Genomic DNA, 23,735 nt, shown 5'->3' with positions numbered 1-23,735 from the left:
TCCTGTTCCTGGAGTCAGGTGTTAGGGGAGGAGGTGTCACTGCACATTGCCTTCAAGGGACAACCAACTCTCTGATAAGACCTTAATCAGACCACATCCTCTGATTAAATCTGATAAGGCAAGATGGCAGAAAGAGGGAGAACCATCCAGGGTGAAGGGAACTCTGTGCCCATGGAATTGTTCCTCTGTCTATAAAAAGACATGGAAGAAAAAGACCAGAGAGAAACCCAGTAGATGGAGTCAGGGTAAAAGACAGATACCTGCTATGGTCATTTTAGAGAACATTCTAGAAAGATCAACCCAGCTCACGGAACCAGACATGGGGGTGATGTGACCATCAGGCAGGTGGGCTCCAGAGGTATGCACATGGAAAATGTGCTGAGGGCTGTCCTCACCTAGGGTACGTTTGTGGCTCTCCAGTATAAGCCTCCCATGGGGCTCCGAGCCATGGACTCCAGTAGAGTCAGCTCTTCCCTGGAGTTCAGGTCCCTCCTCAGTGCTTACATGGGGCTTGAGCAGGAGCCTGTTGTTCCAGGGGCCAGTGACCTTTGAGGATGTGGCCGTGTACTTCCCCCAGAGTCAGTGGACCAGCCTGGACCCCATGCAGAGGGCCTTGTACCGGGAGGTGATGCTGGAGAATTATGCAAACATAACTTCCTTGGGTAAGTCCTTCCTTGTCCCTGAACTAGCTCTGCCCAGGGGCTGCTGGCTTCCTCCTTGGTGGATCTGGGATCTCCTGTACCCCTAGGACTGATGTGCCATGAGGCGAGCTCCCTAATCCCCCATTTCTGGTGCAGCTAATGGAGAAAGATCTAGCCTCACTTTGGTTTTCAGAAGGACTTGCCTCTTCACTTCTTCCTGGTGGGGACTCTCCTGAGAGGGGTTTTTGCTCGGCACAGACAGCTGAGTGGGTTCCTGGTGGCCCCACGTTTGCCCCTCCACTCTTGTAGTACCCTGAAGTCCTGGGCCCCATTTCCCCTGTGTGAGAGGCTCCTAGGACCCCTGGGCACACCTCTAACTACAGCAGGAGCTTTCTGTCTTCTCTTATAGAGCTAGAGTACGCTTCCTCTCCAGCAAAACAATTTGTGCCTTCCTTAGATCCCCAGATTCTCTCCACACTGAGCTCACTTCGTGTCTCAGGATGCTTAGTCACCTGGCAAAGCAGATGGTGGATGGACAGGTGTCAGCAGGGACCCTGTTCAGCTTCTTGTTCCTTTTCTTTCTTCTTCAGCAGCATTTCCATTCCCCAAACCAGATCTGATATTCCAGCTGGAGCGCGGGGAAGCACCATGGGGCCTAGATCCCTGGATACCCATTGAGGGAGAGGCCTTGGGAGGTGTCCACCCAGGTAAGCAGGAGAACCTATCACCTTCCTCTTTGGCTTGGCCTCCTCCTGTCTTTTAATGATTCAACATGAAGAGTTTTGCTTCTGTCTTACCAGTTCTTGTGAGGGTGAAGATGGTTACTCTCATTCAGGAGAAAGCCCCTCACTAGAGCTTCAGCCCCATACTGGAAAAGATCCACCCAGAAAATTTTTTTTCTGTTATTTTTCTTTGTAAAGCTAAAGGATTTCAGAGACACTTAGTGAAAAAAGGCTTTTGGGGGTCAATTTAGGAATATAAATACAATATAGTAAGAACTTGTTTCTTTTTTTAAGACTTATTTGTTTATTTGAGAGCAAGAGAGAAATGGGGAGGTGTAAAGGGATAGGGAGACAGTCTTTTTTTAATATTTTATTTATTCATGAGAGATACAGAGAGAAGTCAGAGACACAGGCAGAGGGAGAAGCAGGCTCCTCGAAGGGAGCTCGATGTAAGACTTGATCCTGGAACTCTAGGATCACATCCTGAGCCAAAGGCAGATGCTCAACCACTGAGCCACCCAGGTGTCCTGGGAGAGAGAGTCTTAAACAGACTGCACTAAGAATGGGAGCCTTATCCCATGACCCCTAGATTATGACCTGAGCTGAAACCAAGAGTTGATGCTTGACCAACTGAGCCATGCAGGAGCCCCAGAACTTGTTTCTGTAAGAACATTTTATGTATGTGTGTATGAAATTACATGGGAAGAGAACTTCCATGAACTCCTAAACATTATTAGCTTTTGAAAGAAAGCCTGTTTATTTATTGGGAACAAATGCTTTCCTGTTTTGGAAGGTTCAGAATTGAGGTGAATGAGAACCATCCAGAGATTGGGTGCTTACTTAGCCTTCTCATTCAGTTGGCTCTGTTCTCATGCTCTTTCCATTCCTTATGTTGTTCAGAGTCTTGTAAACCAAATGCTCCTTCCTAATTTGGCGCCACTTCTGTCATCATCTGTCCCTTTGGGTTGACTCAGCACTTCCTATCATCATTTTTTTTTTTTTAAGATTTTAATTGAGAGAGAGAGAGAGCAAGAGTGAGGGAGCATGAGCAGAGGGAGAGGGAGAAGCAGACTCCCTGCTGAGTAGGGAGCCCAATGCACGACTCAATCCCAGGACTCTGGGATCATGACCTGAGTTTAAGGCAGACGCTTAACTAATTGAACCATCCAGGTGCCCATTTCCCATCTTGATGAGAAACCTTTTCCTGTCGACCGCCTGCAGTGGACAGTGTTTTCCTTTGCCACAGCTGCGCATGGTCTGTTTAGTGTGCCAATGACTTTTTAAGCCAGCACTGTCTAGTGATAGAAATGTTCTATATCTGTGCTGCCCAATATATTAGCCATTGTCCTCATCAGTGCTTGAACTGTGGCTATACAAACAAGGAACTGAATTTTAAATTTTGTCCCATTTTAATTAAATTTAATTAGCCACATCTTAGTCAGTGTCTGCCTTCGGCTCAGGTCATGATCTCAGCGTCCTAGAATCAAGCCCCATGTGGGGCTCCCTACTTAATAGCAGGGAGTCTGCTTCTCCCTTTCCCTCTGCCCCTCCCTCTGCTTGTGCTCTTGAGCATGCTCTCTCTCTTTCTCTCTCTCAAATAAATAAATAAAATCTTTAAGACAGCCAAAAATAAAAGAAAAATAAGAAAATAAATTTAAATAACCACAGGTGTCTAGGGTTGCCTTATGGGCAGTGCAGCTTAAAACAATTACAAGAACAGCCTCCACCTGCCTTTTTAGCTTCTAGATCAGTGGTTTCGAATTCTGGTGAGCATCCGAATCTTGTGAGGGGCTTGTTAGAACGTGGACTTATTGGATACCACCTCCGGAGGTTCTAATTCAGCAGGACTGGGGTGGGGCCTGGGAATTTGCATTACTAACAAGTTTCCCTGCGGTGGTAGTCCCAGGACCACGCTTTGAGGGCTACTGTCCTTGAGAATCTCAAACCATATCTTTTAAACTCTGTAGAGTATACGACTCTTGGTCTCAGGGTCATGAGTTCAAGCCCCACATTGGGTGTAGAGATTACGTGATATAAATAAGTAAATAAAATTTGAAAAACTACGTAGTTGTAAAAAACCTAGTTCTTCTAATAGAGAAGACTCAGTTAAAAAAAAAATTAGTCTGGACTATACTAGACTTAAATAGTATAAAATCTGTCATTAATCCATTTTTTTTTTTTAAAAAGTAAACTACATTTATAGCTTAAGTGCTTCCTCTGTTTTCTTTTTATCATGTGAGGTGGTAAAAACAAGACTGAGAATGAGGAGCAAACCCCAAGACTGAACATTTCCGAAGACTCAGTGGTCCACAGGCTGATGGTGGAGGGGCTGCTCAGAGAAGCTCCCCAGCCCCCTCACCGTAAGGATAGCTTAGAGAAGCCACAGCTGTGTGACATAGGGGAGAAAACAAACAAAGGAGTTTTCACAGACTTGCTGGCCCAGGATTACGAATCCTCCAGCATTGAAAGAGAGGAGACAGTCAGGCAACTAGAAGGAAATGCTGGTGTCAGCACACATTTCCTTACACAGCAGGGCCTCCCCAGAGGACAGGCAGTTTATAAATGTGGTGCATGTGGCCGGTATTTCAGCCAACACTCAGACCTTCTCCAGCATCAGAGGATTCATACTGATGACCAGCCCTACAAGTGCAAAGAATGCGGGAAAGCCTTCAGGTATAACTCAAAACTATTCCGGCACCAGAAAACCCACACCGGGGAGAAACCTTACTCATGTCAGGAATGTGGACAGGCCTTCAGTCAAAATTCCCACCTCCTTCAGCACCAGAAACTCCACGGTGGAGAGAAGCCCTATGCATGTAAGGACTGTGGGAAAGCCTTCAGCTACAACTCAAAACTAATCCGGCATCAGCGAATCCACACTGGGGAGAAACCCTTTAGGTGTAAGGACTGTGGGAAGGCTTTCAGGTGTAGCTATGACTGCATTGTCCATGAGCGAATTCACACTGGGGAGAAGCCCTACGAATGTCAGGTGTGTGGGAAAAGTTTCAGTTCAAATTCAGTCCTCGTTCAGCACCAGCGAATCCACACCGGAGAGAAACCGTACGAGTGTAAAGAGTGTGGGAAAGCCTTCCGCCGAAGCTCGGTATTTCTCCAGCACCAGAGGCTCCACACGGGGGAGAAGCTCTACAAATGCAAAGAGTGCTGGAAAACTTTCAGCTGTAGCTCACGCTTTATAGTACACCAGCGAATCCACACTGGGGAGAAGCCCTATGGCTGCCTGGAGTGTGGGAAAGCATTCAATCAGAAGGTAACCCTGGTCCAGCATCAGCGGCTCCACACAGGGGAGAGGCCTTATGAGTGCAAGGTGTGCGGGAAAGCCTTCAAGTGGAGCGCAAGTTTCATTCAGCACCAAAAGTTGCATGCTCGCAAGAAAGTGGCCCAAGTGACAGGGCCAGCCACACTGGGGCCCCGCTGCCCCTCTTCTAGCTGTCCCCCTCTGCCTGCCCCACATGTGCACTCTGCCCCCACCGTGCCAGGGGCTGCCTCAGCTTCCCCACACCCCATGCTCCTTCCTCCCTCCATGCCTGTCTTTGTGCTGCTCCCCTTGTCTGAAATGGCCAATTCTTCACCTGTTCAAATAGTGCCTTTCTTTCAGGATCTCACTTCTCCTGGGAAGTCCTCCACTGGGAGCCCGAATCCTTTGTCCCATTCCCCCTGAGCTCCCTCACATCCTCCACCACCCACCCACCTAGACTTACCAGTTTCCCTGGGCTCCTGACCGTGTCTGTGTTGTTTCTCCTCCCATCTTCCCAACTCCATTTTTATCCTCACACTGAAGAAATGGTAGGTGTTGTCCTTTACAGTTTCCAGTTTGGGCCTGTACCATCAGTCTACTAGATTTGGTAGAGTTTACAGAACATTTTGGGGCTTAGGGAGATGGCATTCCAATGGGATAGCCTGTTGTAATTCAAGAGACATGAGATTCAAAGGCCGTGGGAGGAGGTAATGAGAGAAAGTATCCAGTGATTGCTTTCAGAAATTAAGGAGGCTCATTTGGTGGGGCAGTAGCAAGGCTCACTGTGTGGAATCTGAGCCTGGAACTTCTTACTACCTTGGTAATGACCATTTGAGGATCCTGTGTAACTAGCCAATAGACCGAGGAAATCACCAGTGAAAAGAATATGAAGTGATGAGTCAGCATTGGTAGCAATAATGTAAAATCATGTCTCTAAACCTCGTTGGAAGGGGATGTTTCTGTTTGGGTTCCTTTTCTATTCCTGTCCACATCTTTGTTTAATTTCAGTGCCCACTCAAATATGTAGGTATGAAAAGTGATTTGGGCCTGTCTAGTAGAGGGCAGGTGCCTGGTTATAGCCATCTTTCAGTTATACATGGAATGAACTTGGCATCATGCTGGCGAGCCTCTGAGGAAAGGTGAGAAACCTGACCCTGACTTACTGTAGCTCCTGCTTCAGAGGAGAGATCATAATTAATCATACACATACTTGGATGTATTCTCACACCTATTCCACATCCTCTGATTAAATCTGAATTTTTGAGTCCTGGTACTTTTTTTTTTTTTTTTTTTATGATAGTCACACACACACACACAGAGACACAGGCAGAGGGAGAAGCAGGCTCCATGCACCGGGAGCCCAACGTGGGATTCGATCCCGGGTCTCCAGGATCGTGCCCTGGGCCAAAGGCAGGCGCCAAACCGCTGCGCCACCCAGGGATCCTGAGTCCTGGTACTTTTTTAAAATATTATTTTATTTCTCCATTTGACAGAGAAAGGGAGAGAGAGAGAGAGCACAAGCAGGTGGAGTGGCAGGAAGAGGGAGAGGGAGAAGCAGGCTCCACACTGAGCAGGGAGCCTGATGTGGAACTTGAACCCAGGACCCCAGGATCATGACCTGAGCCAAAGGCAGATGTTTAACCAACTGAGCCCCCCAGGCACTCCTGTTTATGGACTCTAATCTTATCAGATATTTTGATGTCACTGGTTTAGTTATACTGTTCATCTAATGGTATGGGCCCTGATCCTCACAATCACTGCTTCAGGACAGCGTAGCAACATATGGAAACGTACTTTACATAGTTAAGGAATTTAGCACTAAGGAAAGGATATGTACACTGTTATGATAACACCATACTATTATGTCTGCAAGGGAGGGCGTAAAGATACATTTTTGGTTAGGCTTATTGAGATATACTTCATATCCTTTACCCTTTTGGTATTTTTTATTTTTTAAAAGATTTATTTATTTATTTATGATAGAGAGAGAGGGACTGAGACACCAGCAGAGGGAGAAGCAGGCTCCATGCCGGGAGCCTGACACGGGACTCGATCCCGGGACTCCAGGATCGTGCCCTGGGCCAAAGGCAGGCGCAAAACCACCGAGCCACCCAGGGATCCCCGCTTTACCTTTTTAAAGTAGACAGTTTGGTGAACTTTGACAAATGAATACAGTTGTGTATCCAAGGTAAAGAAAATTTCCATCACCCTCAGCATAGGGAGAAATTTAAATGGTTTGTGAGATGTTGGAAGTTTTTCTTTATTTTCTTCCTTGATAAGATTTGTGTAATACGTATAATTCAGCAGAAGAAAAAGCAGAAACCAAACTTACCTTCAGAGCTTCCAGACTCTGCAAAATGCAAAGATCCCTCACCTAGAATCAGTATTAAGCAGTCAAAATGCAGGAAAACGACAATGACTGTGGTTTCTTTGTCATTATTTCCCTCACGTACACTATATATATATATATTTCTAAAAGTCCTATTTATTTCCCACAAGCACTATTCAACAGGGCCCCAGGGCTTCTGGGAGGATTAGAGAAAGAAGAGTGGGAATGAGAGGCTCTGAAACTAGCCAGACTTCAGAAAAGTAGAGCTTCTAAATATAGTTTAAGGTGAGAAGCAAGCAAAAAGTGTAGGGAAAAATAAATACCAGCTCTGGCTTGAAAAATGATTTTTGATTCCTCACAGCCAATAGATCTATGGGTTTCTGATGATAATTGTTATTTTCTCATTTATTTCTTCCTTTTTCATTAACTCAACAGGCATGTAGAGTTGCACATTGTTGCACAAATGTGCAATACAACCTCCACAGCACTTCCTGGGTGCTAAAAGATGAATAATGTGCCATTCTTTCTAATGTAGGGACCAGTGTCACCAGGTTGTCTGGCATTTAGTAGGCACTTGGGTGTCTTTTGACAAGAGCCATATGTAGCTCACAGAAAGGGCAGTTGTATAAAAATAAACTCATATGTCACTTAAATTCCAACGTAGAGTTCTTCCAAGAGTTTTATTTTCTCTAAAGTGCAATGACAATGTCTAAACATACCTATTCCCCCCTCCCTCCCAAACTTATTAGTTTCACATGAGCAGGAGTACTGCCCACCTCCTTCAGGAAAGGGATATGGGTATCACAATACCTGAATTGTTTAGTTTTGCGACTTTTGCCTTTATCAGTGAGTTGGCTAGGTTAAGACCCTTTAAAAATAACAAACTTACTTTAATGAACGTAAATACACTCAATTATCAGGATTCCTACGAGTAGCCTGGCAGTAAGGGCAAGAATGCAGCGGGAGATCTGGAGCCTGGAAGACCCAAGCGGGAACAACAGGCTGTCTCTGCTTTCTTCACTTCTGACCACTAATCTCCTCTTTGCAGTGCTGCTGTCTCTGCCCCTAGGCACACAACAGAAGTTGCCCTAGGTTTCATGTTTACAACTCCATTCCAGGGAGCAGTCCAATCTCCCAGGCTGTGGTGCATTTCTGGGAGAGAATCTAATCTACCCACTTTAGGTGAGGTGTTCACTTGTCTACTCCTTGCTGGCAGAGGGGTTAGGTCACATAGTGAATGAGGCTGCTCTGGTCCCACTCTGGTAAGGGGGAGTTAACTGGGCTGATCAGACACCTGAAAAGTATCTTGCGGACTTTTGAGATCACAACCTTTTCTCTTGTTTCTATTGTTCCAGGTCTCCTGGCACTAAGATAACTGAGGAGAAGCTTCAGGGTATTTTTTCCCCAATGCCTGGAATTTAGCTTTGACATCCTTCTATGGGAGGTGTTGATCATCCTCCATTAATGTTTCTTGGTTCACAGTAAGCTCTCAGTGTGTGCATTCAGATCTTTTGTTGACGACTTGTGACTGGCTAGTGTTGGGGTGGAGGAGCTAGTGGGTTATGGGAAGTGAGGTAATGGTTCCCTCTGATTTCCACATACTCTGTATTTGGGATAAACAGGCACTTCTGGTCATGAGTTGAGTGAGAGTGAATCTCTGTGCCTCTTGGGCCTTTTCCTTTGGGGTCTGTGTATGTAGTCCACTCAGCAGCTGCAAGGCCAGCTCCCTGGTTAGAGCTCTCCATCTGGTTCATTTCTTGTTATAGTTATTGATTTTCCTTGTCTTTCCACAGCCACTCCAACATGGAAGTTGGCTGGTGGTAAAAAACAAGGTGGCTGCATGATTTCTCCTTTAATCTAGCTACCACTGCCATGCCTCCTGAACGAATAGGCCTCCAGCAGGTACTCCCTCCATCTCCGTAAACTGTTCCTACCCCATCTCTCATTCCCTGAAGCTGAGATTTCTAAGTAGCACCTTCAGAGAGCTCTCATTCTGTACACTGCCTGTATCCTTTATGGTAACAGAGATCAGGCATGTTGTTACCTGAGTAACAGGTAAGTCCAGTGTAAATTGTAATGTGCTCGGTTGTCCTCAGTGTTTACAGTGTGAAGTTGGGCTAATTCTCTAGTTTCTGGCCTTCTCTCCAGGTTAGCACTCAGTATGTCAAGTCTGGCCCTACTAAGACCTCAGTTAAGGGAACAGTGATAGAGCACAGACTCCAAATTGTTCATCTTCACCAGTCCCGCCCCTGCGTTGGGTTCCAGGAACAGCGCGGGCTTAGGAGATGCACACAGCTGTTTGCCTGTATGACGCGCCCTGCAGGCCAACAAGTCTGGCTTTTCCATCACAGCTGCACGTGGAACCCCCAAACATCTGCGTAGTTCCTGGCCCTGCTGCAGCCCCATCTGTGGCCAGCTGCTGAAGTGTGCGCAGGCAGGCAGGCAGGCAGGCTTGCAACAAGACCGCTGCTAGACTTCTGCAGCACTGACACCTGCAGTGAGGGCGCGGCTTTGCAAGCGGGCGCAGGAGTGTCCGGGACCAGCGCACCACCGAGAGAGAGGGAAGCCCCCCGGCTTCCTAGAAGGGGAGGCGGGCTCGGGGGCTCCGGCTCGCCGCGGGGTGGCCGAGCCCCTGCGCTCCGCAGGAGGGGCGCTCGGTTGCGGCCCGCTGGTGCCCGTGAGCCGTCTTCGGCCTCTCGAGGGTCTGGCCAGCCTTGACCTGGAAGCGCCTGGCCCAGGGGCCAGTGATCTGCGCCCCGGGCCGTGGAGCGCGCTCCCTGGTCCTCCAGCGCACCTGCCTCGTGCCAGCGCCCCGTCGCGGCTGGAGGTGGCGGCTGGTGTCCTGGCTCCCCGGGGGTCCGAGCGGGTCTGCGCCCACCGCCACCCAGGGGCGCACTGGAGCAGCTTCGTCCTGCTTGGACTCGCGGCCACGCCGCCACCTGCAGCTCGTCCCGCAGCCCTTCTGGGTCCAGGCGTCCTCCGCCCTCTTTCTCTCCAGAGGCGGCCTCTCCTCGCCAGGGTGTCCAAGGTGAACAAAGCCGGACAGGTTTTAATCAGTAATAACTGCTGCAGGAGGGGAGAGTCCAGGGTGAACTGAACGCAGCTTTGACTGGTACAGAAGTGGCTGGACTTTTTAAAAGGAGAATGGACCGTGTGTGTGTGTGTGTGTGTGTGAGTGAGAGAGAGAGAGCGAGAGAGAGAGAGAGAGAGAGAGAGAGAGAGGAGGCCCCGGGGAGTCAGGGAGAAATCATGTGAGACCCATATGGTTTGCTAGCGGGTCTCAGGGAAGTTTGGCTCCTACCCTCCAGAGACTGGGAGACAGGGGCCCTGTCTTCAGGTGTTGGGTGGAACGAACACTAAATTCTTTTGGCAGCCCTGAATTTTCTCAGATAGACACTCTGAGTGTTTGTTGGTCTTTACACGCCAAGGTTAAGGCTGAGTAGAGAAAGGGCCCAGGAGAGACCGGCTCGAGTTTGGCCAAGGACAGAATCTTTGTCAATGGTCAGGGTCACTGAACATGCTCAGCAAAAACAATTTTCTTCTCCAACCCAGTCACTGAAGCCAGGATTCTCCAGCTGAGACTCAGTTCTGGACAATGGAGTGTAGTGGTTTATTTTGAGAAGCTTTGTGCCTTGCCACCAAGAATGTGGAAAAATACACTGAAGGAGTAACTACAACTGTGGGTGAGGGTAGGGGCCCAGCTGCCCTGGAGTGGTAGGATAGTCATTGTTTTGAGTCTAGGAGTCTGGGGATGGTGAGTAATGAATGTGCTTACGGGCTGCAAGAGAGGGGAAATCTCACTTGGAGGTCTTCTGCTGTCTTACTCTCAGGCTCTTCCTTTTCCAAAATTAGGGAGCCATGCGGGAAGCTGGGACTCAGTACCTATGCTCCAGAAAGTGTGGTCTTAGGTGATCTTGATAACCTTTCTTAGATTAGCTCTCAGATCAGCACAGGACTCAGGCGTGACATGGCTCCCCCTTGCTACACAGTTATGGAAAGTGTATATGTGTGTCTATGCACATGATGGTGTGTTTGGGAAAAGTGGTTTGAGGTGACATGAGATTATCCAGGGAAATATCTTTGATTGGAGAGAGGACATGCTATTCAGAAGATCCATTTAAATGTGTGAAGTTGGAACCACCTGCCAGTAAAACTTTCTGGGAACTATAAATCCATATCACTTTCAACAAATGAAGTCTATCAACAGGCAGGAAAAGCCTTTTAGGGGAATATGTTTGCTCTGTAAATTGTGTATGCAGAAGAGCATAAGATTAGGGCTTTTCTGTTCATTCAGTAGGTATGTACTGAGCACCCTATGTGCCATGCCATGAAATAGGCTTTGGAAGTATCAGGAAAACATCACTAATTGTTATATAATGTATTGACCTCTTACTTTTATAGATTCATTCATTTAACAAATTTTATGAAGTTCCTACTTTGTGCCAATGCTCATCAAAACTGCCTTCATAAAAGAGCTGAATAAATGACAAGAGCACATGTTCCTGAATGAGAAACATTAGTTTTATGAAACTGTTGCTTCACAAATTAATCTATAAATCAAGGCAATCCCAATGGAAATAATTTTTGTTCCAAACTCCTAAAGAATCTGAATTCAGAAATTTATATGAAAGAATAGATCAAAAGATTAGCTAAGGATATTTTGAGAAAATAAAAAAGCGAATTTGCTCGACTCAGATAGCAATATTTTCTTGAGATCTTGGTTCTCTACCGCTAACCCTACTTTAGTACATACTCAGGGCCTCCTAAGTTTCTAAAGTTTCTTCCTGAGTAAGACAGTTGTGCTCCTTCTTTAGAAGGCTCCTCTTTCCCCAACCCACCCACCTCGTCTTCCTGGGTGTTCCACTTCCCTTTCCACTTGCTAAAAGCAGAGGATGAGCTGAAAGGAGTTCCAGAATCCACTTTGATTCCCAGTACTCTTCTGTTCTAATAGCTCTGGTGGAGCAAGGGAAGGTACATGGGCCCAGATGCTTGCACACAGGTTGGCTGAAAGGTCATGAGAGAGGTCAGTACAGGTAAGTAAGAGAGGTCAGTACAGGTAAGAATCTATGAACTTCCTTTCCAATTCACCTCTCCCTTTGTTTTAATAATTTATCACACATGGGACACCTGGGTGGCTCAGTGGTTGAACATCTGCCTTCAGTTCAGAGCATGAACTTGGAGACCCAGGATTGACTCCCTCAGTGGGCTCCTTGCAGGGAAACTGCATCTCCCTCCTCTGCCTCTCTCTCTGTGTCTCTCATGAATAAATAAAATATTTTAAAGATTTTGTCACACAAAGGGGTTTTCTTTCTCGAATGGCCGCTGTGGGGGATGAAAATGGTCATTCTTAAAGTATTGTAGAATTTTTGGCAGAAGTTCACTGGATTACCAGCCCTGAACTGGGAAGGACCTTCCCCAGGGATCCATACCTGCAAGGGTTCTACAGGTTTTGCCACATATTTGTGTTACCACCCTCCTCCAGCCACACACTTTTTTTTTTTCATATAATGGGATAATTTAATTTTCTACTATTTTCTGTACAAAGATGCATTTTATTTTATGTTTATTTTTATATTTTTAAAAGATTTTATTTATTCATTTGAGACAGAGATACAGAGACAGCAGGGGCAGAGGGAGAAGCAGACTCCCTGCTGAGCAGGAGCCAGATGCAGGGCTCTATTCCCTGACCCTGAGATTATGACCTGAGCGGAAATCAAGAGTCAGATGCTTAACTGACTGAGCCACCCAGGTGTCCTAAAAATGTAATGTTCCTAAAAATTGACCTAAAAATAAACTTGGTGAGGAATTCATGGTCATAACTGGGAGGGAGACTAGCTTTCTTCATTTGAAAGAAGTCCATTAAGTGAGATTTTTAAAAATCCAGAAGAGTATATTGTGGCCTTTCCTATTCTTCTCAGCCTCTTCCAATTTCTCAAACTATACAGTGTTTATATAGCATTTCCCCTTTTAATTCAGCCCTACTGTTACTTTGAAGCAGTGCCTCTCAGGAAGGACTTTACTCCAGGAAGGACTTACGACTATTTTGGTGAAGGGGCGCCTGGGTGGCTCAGTCTGTTAAGCATCTGCTTCGAGCTCAGTTCATGATCCCAGGGTCCTGGGATGGAGCCCTGCATCAGGTTCCCTGATCAGCGGAGAATCTGCTTGTCCCTCTTGCCCTGGCTTGTGCTCTCTCTCTTGCTCTCTCTCTCATAAATAAATAAATTCTTAAAAAAAAAGACAATTTTGGTGAAAAAACTTCCCTGCATCTACTGTGAATTCTCTTTATGGGCTGTTTAGCCTGGTAATGACCTTCACGGGGGAACTCAGAGGACTTTTCTTCCATTCTTTTTTAATGGGTAGGAAATAGGTAGGACTCAGGAGGAAAAAAATAAAAATTCAAGCTTAGTGCATCCAGATGCAGATGCATCACTGCATCACTCCCACATCATCTCTAAGAAAAACAATTAAAGCTGGAGAAAAAAAGATAATGATTTTTGATTTCTGGAAGTTATATTCATTAACTGTGTTTTCCAGTAGTAATTAGGAAGAAAACTTTCAGTAGAGAGGATCTTTAGTGTAGCGAGTAGGGGTCCAGACAAGCTGGAGGTGCACCATCTTTTTTCATAGCTAGTCTACAGGACAGAGGAACCTCTGAAAAACCATTGTATTATAGCAGTGTAAGAGCAGGAGAGAAAAAGATGGGATCTCTGTGGTCCTATTTGATGGACAGGAATTTATCTTGCTCATAGTCCATCATATGGAACACTGGGAAGGCTGAGACAGTATGCCTTAAATTATTTGTAATAGTCCTTGGAGTATTTATAAAGAGCTTGATCGTAATATTAGATTTCAGAGACCTATTCTGCAGTGAGTTAGTATTTTTTTTTATCAATGACAAGATAAAACAGAATAAAAGCCCATCTAGAATAATGCCTTATACAATATAGGAAAGATAACATCTTTGATGGAGAGAAAAACCTTTGTAAACTGTACAGATAGGAGAAAAAAATCTAAATGCTCCTTCAACACTTAACAGAAAACAGTTTTCCTCTCAGATACTAAAGGACTAATGGAACTGCTTTTGGAATAGGTTTTAGGCTTGTAGTCAGAACAAGGACATTGGGCAAATGGTAGACAAAATGAAAGAAGATAAGCTGAGTGGGAGGGAAAGGAGTTTCCTTAGAAGAAAGTTTGAGTCCATAAAAGGCAGGCCAGGCAGATATACAAGGGAGCAGGACATTCCTATATATAAATGGCCTTAAAGATATGACTAAACATCTTCATTAATAGAGGGCAAAAAGAAGGAAGAATGGGGAGGACATCATGTCCAGGGAAGCATGGATCTGTTGTGGGGGAAACTGTGGACTCAATGTGACAGTTGTCCATGCTCAGCAGCAGGGCTGGAAACTTGTGTCCTCATACTGTTAAGAGTAGGCAGATAGGTTCTAAGAGACCTCTGGAGACCAGCACTAAGGAAGTCTTGGCCAGCTATCAGGAAGCTCAGAGTCCTGTCCTGACAATGGTCCACAATAGGCCAGATCAAACCAGATAAGCCCAATATGCAGATGCCGTAACAGGAAACTCCTGACCAAATTAGGAAGAAAAAGGAGGAAACCCACTTTTCACCCCAAGTAATGAATATTCTGCCCCCTTGTTAACAACTCTCAATAAAAGATAAAAATCCAATGGCCTGGGCACACATCTCTCTCTTTCCTCTGTCTCTCTTGAGGTCACCTGCTCTTACATCTCACGTGTATTTTTCACTTTAATAATCTTTCCCACTTGTGTCACTTGTCTGCTGTGCTGTGTGTCTGTCCTTGAATTCATTCTCATGACAAGACCAAGAACCTTCAGTTGCTCCTTTGGGTCTAGTTGGGTCAAGGTCCCAGGGCCTGAGGTCTCCCCAGTTTACCCAGCAGCAATACCAAGGAGGGTTTGTAAAAAACCTAGGATATCATAAAGTCAAGCAGTGGAAAATAGAAAGGCAACTAGGAATTTTAAAAAAATTGTGCAATAAGAAAATATAATCTTTGTACACCATTTGGCTCTATAGTGAACACTATTTACATGGTACAGGGAAAAGGTCTTTCTAAATTACTGGAATAACCAGAGATAGAGATATTTTTGGGTGATATCTGGGCACTGCAATCATTATTGCCACCCACAGATTCTGGCCATATTGCAGGGACCCAAAGGGCCCAGAATTTATAAACATTCCTTTACACACAGCAGTGCACACATTTGTGTGTGTGTAAATTCTTCTGACTAGCTTACCTTGAGTATAAAAGCATGGCTCCCAAAAGAGGAGTTGCTCTGATACAGAAAGACCCACTCCAGTATCCTAATGCAGGGCTTGATCTCAGGACCTTGAGATAATGACCTGAGCTGAAATCAAGGGTTAGATGCTAAACCGAATGAGCCACTCAGGCACCCCTGCTTCTGCTTTCTGTGGTTACCTCATTTCAAATAAAATTTCGTAAAACTTTTGCTAATTAAATCTTATTTAACCATATATAAATGTTGCATGACGTTTTCTCAGGGTATTTGTCATTTGTTAGTTTTTAGCAGTGATAATTTGGTATTGTTTCCATTAGTTTCATATTTCTTTCGTCTTTACTTTCTTTGGCATAAACGTTCAGACATTAAATATTACATGTGTGGGTAGCCCGGATGGCTCAGTGGTTTAGCTCTGCCTTCAGCCCAGGGCCTGATCCTGGAGACCCGGGATCGAGTCCCACATCAGGCTCCCTGCGTGGAGCCTGTTTCTCCCTCTGCCTGTGCATCTGCCTCTCTCTTTCTCTCTCTCTCTCTGTCTCTCATGAATAAATAAATAAAATCTTTAAAAAATATATTACATGTGTGCTTTGTAATGTCTTAAGTATATTGTATATAACGCCTTCCTAAGACAATGCTGAATGAAGATGGTCACACAGCCATATTGTAGAGTAATTAATGAAAGAAATGACTTTTTTTTGGTGATATGTCAAATGTTGAAATAATTGCTTTTTTTCAAAGATTTTATTTATTTTAGACAGAGGCAGAGAGAGAGAGAGAGAGAGAGTGATGGGGAGAGAGAGAGAGAGAGAGAGTGAGTACAAGCAAGGGGAGGGAGAGGGACAAACAGACTTCATGCTGAGCAGAACTCGACTTGATCCCATGACCCTAAGATCATGACCTGAGCCAAATCAAGAGTCAGACGCCCAACTGACTGAACCACCCAGGTGACCCAATTGTGTTTATCTTAATAAACTTTGTTCTGGCATAATTTGTAATGTTAGAGCTTGGAAATGTTTAAATCTTTTCCATGGAGATTAATAGTATGATAGTTTAACTGACTTAATAGTAAATGGCCTTAAGGTTTTTTGTTTTTCAACATATTGGCCTCATGATTTGGGGAAGATACTCTTGTTTAAAAGTCCTTAAAAGAAACAGCCTTGGGACACCAGATGTCCGTTACACATCTGCCTTCAGCTCACATCATAATCCTGGGGGTCCTGGCTGGAGCTTGGTGTCTGGCTCCCTTTCCCTCTGCCTGCTGTTCCCCCTACTTCTGCTCTCTTTCAAATAAATAAGTAAAACCTTAAAATAAAAAAAGCAGCCTTGATGCAGCCTGGCTAGTTCCAAGGACTTAGAGGGGGTGCTACAGGCCCAGCCAAGAGTATTTGGCTTTGCACAGGATGGAAATCAAACCAAAGCTGAGAGATTAAGAGCAGAGTATAGATACAGTCAGAGCATCTGGGAGCCTTGGAAAGGAAAGGGAGGGAAAGTAAGTCTCATTTTTGCTTGGGACCTGGGGTTTTTATTGAGGACAGTCTGGTGCACTGGTCTTCTCAGTAATCCAGAAACAAAGATTTAGGTGTTCTCCATAAGTCACTATGCCCTGGAGGCAGGGGTCTTAAATAATTGATCTTGGAAAACTTTCATAAAGACCCCACTCAGTCCTTAGATACTATCTTCTGTGTTAGAAGACTCCAAAGAATCATTAAATCCTTGAGCTTTACAAGGACATATATCATCCATTCTATGACAGTTGTGTAGGTCCGAGTAAGAATAGAAGCAGGAAAAGGAGTCAGCAGTTTTTCCCTTTAGTTTCCCTGTCTCAGCCTGATCTCAAATCCTTTTCCTGATTCCATGTAGCCTAGAGACTCTCCTTCCCCTACCCAGGCAGAAATCTTAAAGTAGGTTTTCTTGAACTGGTGAACCATAGATGTTTTTCAGGGACACCATGCAAAGTTGAGGGGGCAGGAGTGAGCCATCCAGTTTTAGAAAACTGGGATTATCAGAGGATAATGCATGCAGTATGCATCTGACTCTCTAGGCTCCTCTCCCTGCTCAGCTTCTAGAATGCTCAAATCACTCTTCCTAGTTTTGGAGAAGAGGGAGTGTAGCTAGGGCTCAAGAGCCAAACAGGCTAGGTTCAGCCACTCCCCACTGACAAAATCCAAAGGCAGAGAAATGAGTGGTGGTGAAACAAGAAAGTTTATTTTAGTGAGCAGACTAATGTCTCAAAGACTGTCACCAAAATGCCAAAAATACTTCTAGGTTTATATAAGGAGAATGCGGGACAAAGTGGGTGTATATGTGCGGGTAGGCCAGTGAAGATTAAAAGGATCATTGACTTGGAATGAATCACCCATAGGGTCTTGCTGCCTCAGGGCAGTTCTTATTGCTTGAAGGGGTAGTTTTGGTTTCCATCAGGGCATACTTGGCTCTATGGGTCTTCTGGCTGAGCCAAGAGACAAGCTGGAAAGGAGACCCGACTAAAAAGTTTGAGGTCAGAATGGAGGCAGCCAAAGTCCTCCTTCAGGAGGACAATTCTTATGTGGCACAGTAGTGCTTGGCTAGTTAGAAGCCATGTCTCTGAAGCTATTCTCAGGAGTATTAGAGCCCTTGGGGGTAAAACAAAGCCTTCCCACATTGACAACTTCCAAGAAGAGCTTTATGGGATTAGGATGGAGACATTTGCTTGGATTGCAAATACGTAATAAAGGCGAATCATGGTGACTTATCCCATTGGCATGTCTAGCTGTGTAGTGGGGTGCCCTGGCAAGTCTTTGAGGATGAAATGGTTCTGAAGACTGGCAGAGGAGGGGCTATATGAAACATTTAACTTAATACGAAGGAACCAGTATTCCCAGGAAAGGCTGGTGGGCCATTAGCTGAAATCTGTTTCCAGGCTGGGCGTGGAACACATATCCAGGTATAGGGTGGGAAGAGGGTCTAAGGCTAAATTTAATAGCTCTTTCCCTAAACTGTGCCATATCTTGAAAGTCCCAGCAGCACTCGTATCTTCGAAAGATAGATTAGAAAAAAACACAATTAGAAAACAACTCACAAGCGCTAATCTTGTGCCAGGCGTTGCTGTAAATGTTTAGCTCATCCACCAACTCATTTAATTATTAAACCTTGACAGCCCTTTGACGTTGGTATCACTATTATACCCGTTTCACACATAAGGAAACAGGCAAAGACACTTGCTGCTGCTCACACAGCTAAGAAGTGGTACAGCCAGGTTTCTGGACCTCGGTAGTCCGCACTCTCCACCGATACACAGTGGAAGTGACGGGCCCCACTCCTCCCATTCCAAACCCCCCACTGCAGCACAGCCCCAGAACCTGGGCAGCAGGCACCTTCAGTCCCTGGAAGAGCGGCCCGGTGGGGCAAACGCCCGGGAACCCTAGAGGGATTCCCAGGATTGCAGCCGGCTCTAGAGCCTGAGCGGGCCCGGCGACCTCCCCCGGAGCAGCTGCCGAGAGGGGGCGCTGCAGGACCCGGGCCTGGAGCCGGCAACTCTGGCTCGCAGTCTCCGACAGTAGAGACCGGCAGGCGCGGTTGCCGCTGGGCTGGGGAACCACGGAGACGGGCCCGTTGACGGGTTCCTAGAGAGGAGGGGCAGCGGCCCTACGTGCTTCCGGCGGAGCGCGTCGCGGCCTTCCCGGGGTCGCGCCTGGCGGCTCTCCCGCGCTCCCTGGGCGTGGGGGCGCAGCCTTAGCGGTCCCCTGGGCTCCGGGCCGGCTAACGGGGTCGCATCCGCACGGCCTTCTCAGTACCCGGTTCCTCAATCCCTATGCCTCCGGGGTGACGGGGTCCCGGGACGGAGGGGGCATCTGTGGGGTCCCCGGCAGCAGCGGCGCTGCCCGTGCCTGTTGTCTCTTCGGCCTCACCTCGAACCCCGGGGGCGCTGTGTGGCGCGGGGGCCCCAGCCATGCTCCAGATCACGTGGCACCAGGTGAGCGAGCATCCTGTCTGCCTCTGTTGGCCTTACTGGCCCTCCCACCCTCTGGTGTCAAGAGGTAGCAGATGTCAGCCTGCATTCAGGTGTTATGGGACTCGGGTCCTTGGACTCTGCATTGCTAGAAACGAGGGGACCCAAAGCATAAAGTCGCAAAGGCTTTATTGAGGCTTACGCCCGAGTACAGGGGAGCAGCGCCAAGGAAAGGATCCTCAGGCTGGCTTTCCACGGAGACGTCAAAGAGAGGTTTCGTTTTGTTCTTAGATTTTTATTTATTTATGAGAGTCAAGAGAGGCAGAGACACAGGCAGAGGGAGAAGGAGGCGCCTCGTGGGGAACCTGATGCGGGACTCGATCCCAGGACCCCGGGATCATGACCTGAGCACGAAGGCAGATGCTCAACCGCTGAGGTGCTCCCAAGGAGAGTTCTTAAAAGTTCCTTAGGTGGGTAGAGGCGGGGGTTTATTAGCACCTACACAGTTAAAGGTCCTGTTTCTTCACGTATCACTTGCATAATGAACTTGTTACATCCCCACCGCTAGGCATGATTTTTAGTATTATAATGGGGCGGGGGGGAGTCGTGAAAGTACCGCGCTGCGGTTGATCTTGGAGGAGACTGGTTTGGACAGGTCGGAGCTTGCTCCTCAGGTGGTGCTTTGCTCTGCAAGCAAAGTGGTAACAGCCATTGGGGAGTTGTGCAAGGAAAGAGTTAAGGGGCAGCAGGCAGCGGGGAGTTTCACAGGTTTACATGGGGCTTGTTACCAAGGCTCCTGTTTCACAGGTTTGTGGCTTTCCTTGTGCGTCTGTTGCTATCAGGTGTGTTTGCGCAGGGGAGGAGGAGTTGAGAAGGGTGGAGAGTTGAGAATGCCCAAACTAAGACATAATCAGAATGGAAATACAGTAGTGGGGGATTGATTGGGATAGGTTTGCAGTTGAAGCTGAAAAGTAGAAATCTGAATCATTGCATACAGTGAAGATGCTTTTCACCTTTGTCTGCAAGATTGGAGAATTCTTTCCTTGGATAAAGTAATTCTAGGGTTTTGTTTTGTTTTTGTAGATGCCATTGGATTTGTTACATCGACATGCCACCTACAAATAAAAAGTTTTACTTCTTTCCTGTTTGGATATACCTTTTATTTATTTTTCTTGCCTAACTGCACTGGCTAAAACTTCCATTTCAATGCTGAGTAGAGGCGATGAGGGCAGATAACCTTGTCTTATTTGTGATCTTAAGGTGAAACATGCAGTATTTCCCTGTGAAGTATGACCTCCATCAGGTTTTGTTTTGTAAATGCTGCGCATATCAGATTGAGGATGTTCTATGTCTATAGCTTGCTGAGAATTTTTATCAAGAATGGATGTTGGATTTTGACAAATGCTTTTTCTGTGTTGGTTTATTTATTTTTTTTAAAGATTTTATTTATTTATTCATGAGAGAGAGAGGCAGAGACACAGGCAGAGGGAGAAGCCGGCTCCCTGCAGGAGCCGGATGCAGGACTGGATCCCGGGACTCCAGGATCATGACCTAATCCAAAGGCAGACGCTCAGCCACTTGAGCCACCCAGGTGTCCCTTCTGTGTTGGTTTAGAGGATTATATGATTTTTCTATTTTAGTTTCTTAATGTAGTAAATTGCATCGATTTTTCAAGTGTTCAACCAACCTTGTACTCCTTGAATAAAAAATACTTAGTCATGATGTATCATATTTATTCTTTTACTATATTTTGGGTTTTCTTGTTAAAAGTTTGATTACAATTTTTGCTTCTATATTTGTAAGAGGTGTCTATGTGCGGTTTTCATTTCTTGTAATGTCTTTGTCCTATTGAATGAGTTGGGAAGTATTCTGTCCTCTTCAATATTTTGGAAGACTTTGTATAGAACTGATTACGTTTCTTCCTTAAATGTTTGGTAGAATTAGCCAGGAAAACCATTTAGGTGTGGAGTTTTCTTTCTGATGAGTTTTAAGATACAGTTTCAGTTCCTTTGGTAGGTCTATATAGGGCTATTCTGTTTCTCCTTGAATGAGTGTTGGTAATCTCTTTCAAGAAATGTCTAATTTGTCTCAGTTGTAGACATTAATGGCATAAAGTTGTTCATAATATATCTTCATTATCCTTTTGTTATCTGCAGTGATGTCACCTTTTTTAGAACTAGTGTTGCTAATTCTTTTTTTTCTGATTAATCTGACTAGAGATTTATAAGTTGCATTGATCTTCACAGAGAGCCAGTTTTTTGTTTTGCTGATTTTCTCTATTTTTGTGTGTGTGTTTTATGCCACTGATTTCCACTTGGATCTTTTTAAAATTCAATTTGCCAGCATGAAGTATAACACCCAGTGCTCATCCTCTCAAGTGTTTTCCTTAGTGCCGGTGACCCAGGCACCCCATCCCCGCAACCACCTCCCCTTCCACAACCCTTTGTTTCCCAGAGTTAGGAGTCTTACATGATTTGTCTTCCCTCCTAATTTTTCCCTACTCAGTTTCCCGCCCTTCCCTTATGGTCCCTTTCACTGTTTGTTATATTCCACATATGAATGAAACCACATGATGATTTGTCTTTCGCTGATTGACTTATTTCGCTCAGCATAATGCCCTCCAGTTCCATCCACATCAATGTAAACGGTAGGTATTCTTCCTTTCTAATGGCTAAGTAATATTCCATTGTATATATAGACCACATCTTTATCCAGTCATCTGTCGATGGACACCGAAGCTCCTTCCACAGTTTGGCTACTGTGGACATTGCTGCTATGAACTTTGGAGTGCAGGTGTCCTGTCCTTACACTACATCTGTATCTTTGGGGTAAATCCCCAGCAGTGCAATTGCTGGGTTGTAGGACAGGTCTATTTTTAACTCTTTGAGGAACCTCCACACAGTTTTCCAGAGTGGCTGTACCAGTTCACATTCCCGCCAACAGTACAAGAGGTTTCCCCTTTCTCCCCATCCTCTCCAACATTTGTTGTTTCCTGTCTTGTTAATTTTCCCCATTCTCACTGGTGTGAGGTGGTATCTCATTGTGGTTTTGGTTTGTATTTCCCTGATGACAACCAGGGTGATGGTTGTCACCATCTTTATTTTATTTCTTTGTTTATTGGATCTTTATTTTGTTTCTTCTGCTTAGTTTGTGTTAAGTTTGCAGTGCTTTTTCTAGATTTTAAAGGTGAATCTGAGGTCACTGATTCAAGACCCTTTTTCCTTTTGAAATTTTGTAATACAGGCATTTAATACACTAAATATCTTCCTAAGTACTGCCTTAGCAGCATCTCTCATTTTGGTACATTGTGTTTTCATTTTCCTTCAGTTCAAAAAAAAACTTTCTGCATTCTTTTCTGTTTTATTCTTTGATCTTTATTTAGAAATGTGTTATTTACTTTATAAATACTTGGGAATTTTCCATGTGTCTCTGTGTTAATTCTAATTTAATTCTGTTATGATTAGTGAGCATTCTTTGTATGACTTGATTTTTCTTTTATGGTCCAGAATTTGGTCTACTTTACAAAATATTCTTGGTCACCTGGGAAGAATGTGTATTCTGCTCTTGTTGGGTGGAGTGTTCTGTAAATGTCCATTAAGTCAAGTTGGGTAATAGTATTGTTCGTGTTTGCTGTATCCTTGTTGAGAGGGGTTATTGAAATTTCCAGCTCTAATTATGAATTTGCCTATCTCTCTTGCAGTATTATCAGTTTTTGCTTCATGTATTTTGAAGATCTGTTACTAACTGCATAAATATGTAGAATTGTTATGTCTTCATGATGACATAATCCCTTTATTTTTATGAATGACTTTCTTTATCTCTTAATATTCTTTGCTCTGGGGGTGCCTGAGTGGCTTAGTGAGTTAAGTAAGCCTCTGACTTCGGCTCAGGTCATGATCTCTGGTTCGGGATCAAACCCATCTGTTGGGCTCTGCACTTACCAGGTAGTCGGCTTGAGGATTCTCTCTCTTGCTCTGTGCATCCCCTGCCCCGAAACAAATAAATCTTTAAAAATATATTCTTTGGGGTGCCTGGGTGGCTCATTCAGTTAAGTGTCTGGCTTCAGCTCAGGTCATGATCTCAGGGTCCTGAGATTGAGCCCCGCATCAGGCTCCCAGCTCACTGGGGAGTCTGCTGCTGCTTCTCCCTTGCTTGTGCTCTCTCTGGTTCATAAATAAATAAATAAATAAATAAATAAATAAATAAATAAATAAATAAATAAATAAAATATTAAAAAAATAGTCTCTGCTCTGAAATCAACATTGCCTTAAATTAATATAGCTGCTCCATCTTTTTTTGATTAGCATATTTTTTCCATGTCTTTTGCTTTTAACTTACTCTTTTTTTTTTTTTTTAAGAATTTATTTATTTATTCATGAGAGACATAGAAAGAGAGACAGAGACACAGGCAGAGGGAGAAGCAGGCTCCATGCAGGGAGCCCAACTTGGGACTCGATCAGGCCCTGGGCTAAAGGCGGTGCTAAATGGCTGAGCCACCCGGACTGCCCTTATTCTTGTCTTTATGTGTAATATGTGTTTTTTGAAGGCAGCATATAGAAGTCCTTTGCTTTTTAGAAAATCT

General features: G+C 45.1%; 1 protein-coding gene across 1 annotated transcript in view; it reads left to right on the top strand.

Annotated features, from left to right (window-relative positions):
* The window catches only part of LOC140614390 (uncharacterized), a 37,375-nt gene that overhangs the window by 4,515 nt on the left and 9,125 nt on the right, over positions 1–23,735 (top strand). The window contains exons 3-9 of the mRNA XM_072793640.1: positions 536–662; positions 1,232–1,348; positions 3,604–5,040; positions 9,447–10,004; positions 11,900–11,981; positions 18,550–18,760; positions 19,040–19,177. Of these exons, the coding sequence (XP_072649741.1) occupies positions 536–662; positions 1,232–1,348; positions 3,604–5,040; positions 9,447–10,004; positions 11,900–11,981; positions 18,550–18,760; positions 19,040–19,177 (2,670 nt within the window). The remainder of the gene's footprint in view (positions 1–535; positions 663–1,231; positions 1,349–3,603; positions 5,041–9,446; positions 10,005–11,899; positions 11,982–18,549; positions 18,761–19,039; positions 19,178–23,735) is intronic.

Source organism: Canis lupus, chromosome 22 (assembly GCF_048164855.1).
Source record: "Canis lupus baileyi chromosome 22, mCanLup2.hap1, whole genome shotgun sequence".
In the NCBI taxonomy this organism is placed as follows: domain Eukaryota; kingdom Metazoa; phylum Chordata; class Mammalia; order Carnivora; family Canidae; genus Canis; species Canis lupus.
This window is presented reverse-complemented; position numbering and strand designations above follow the sequence as displayed.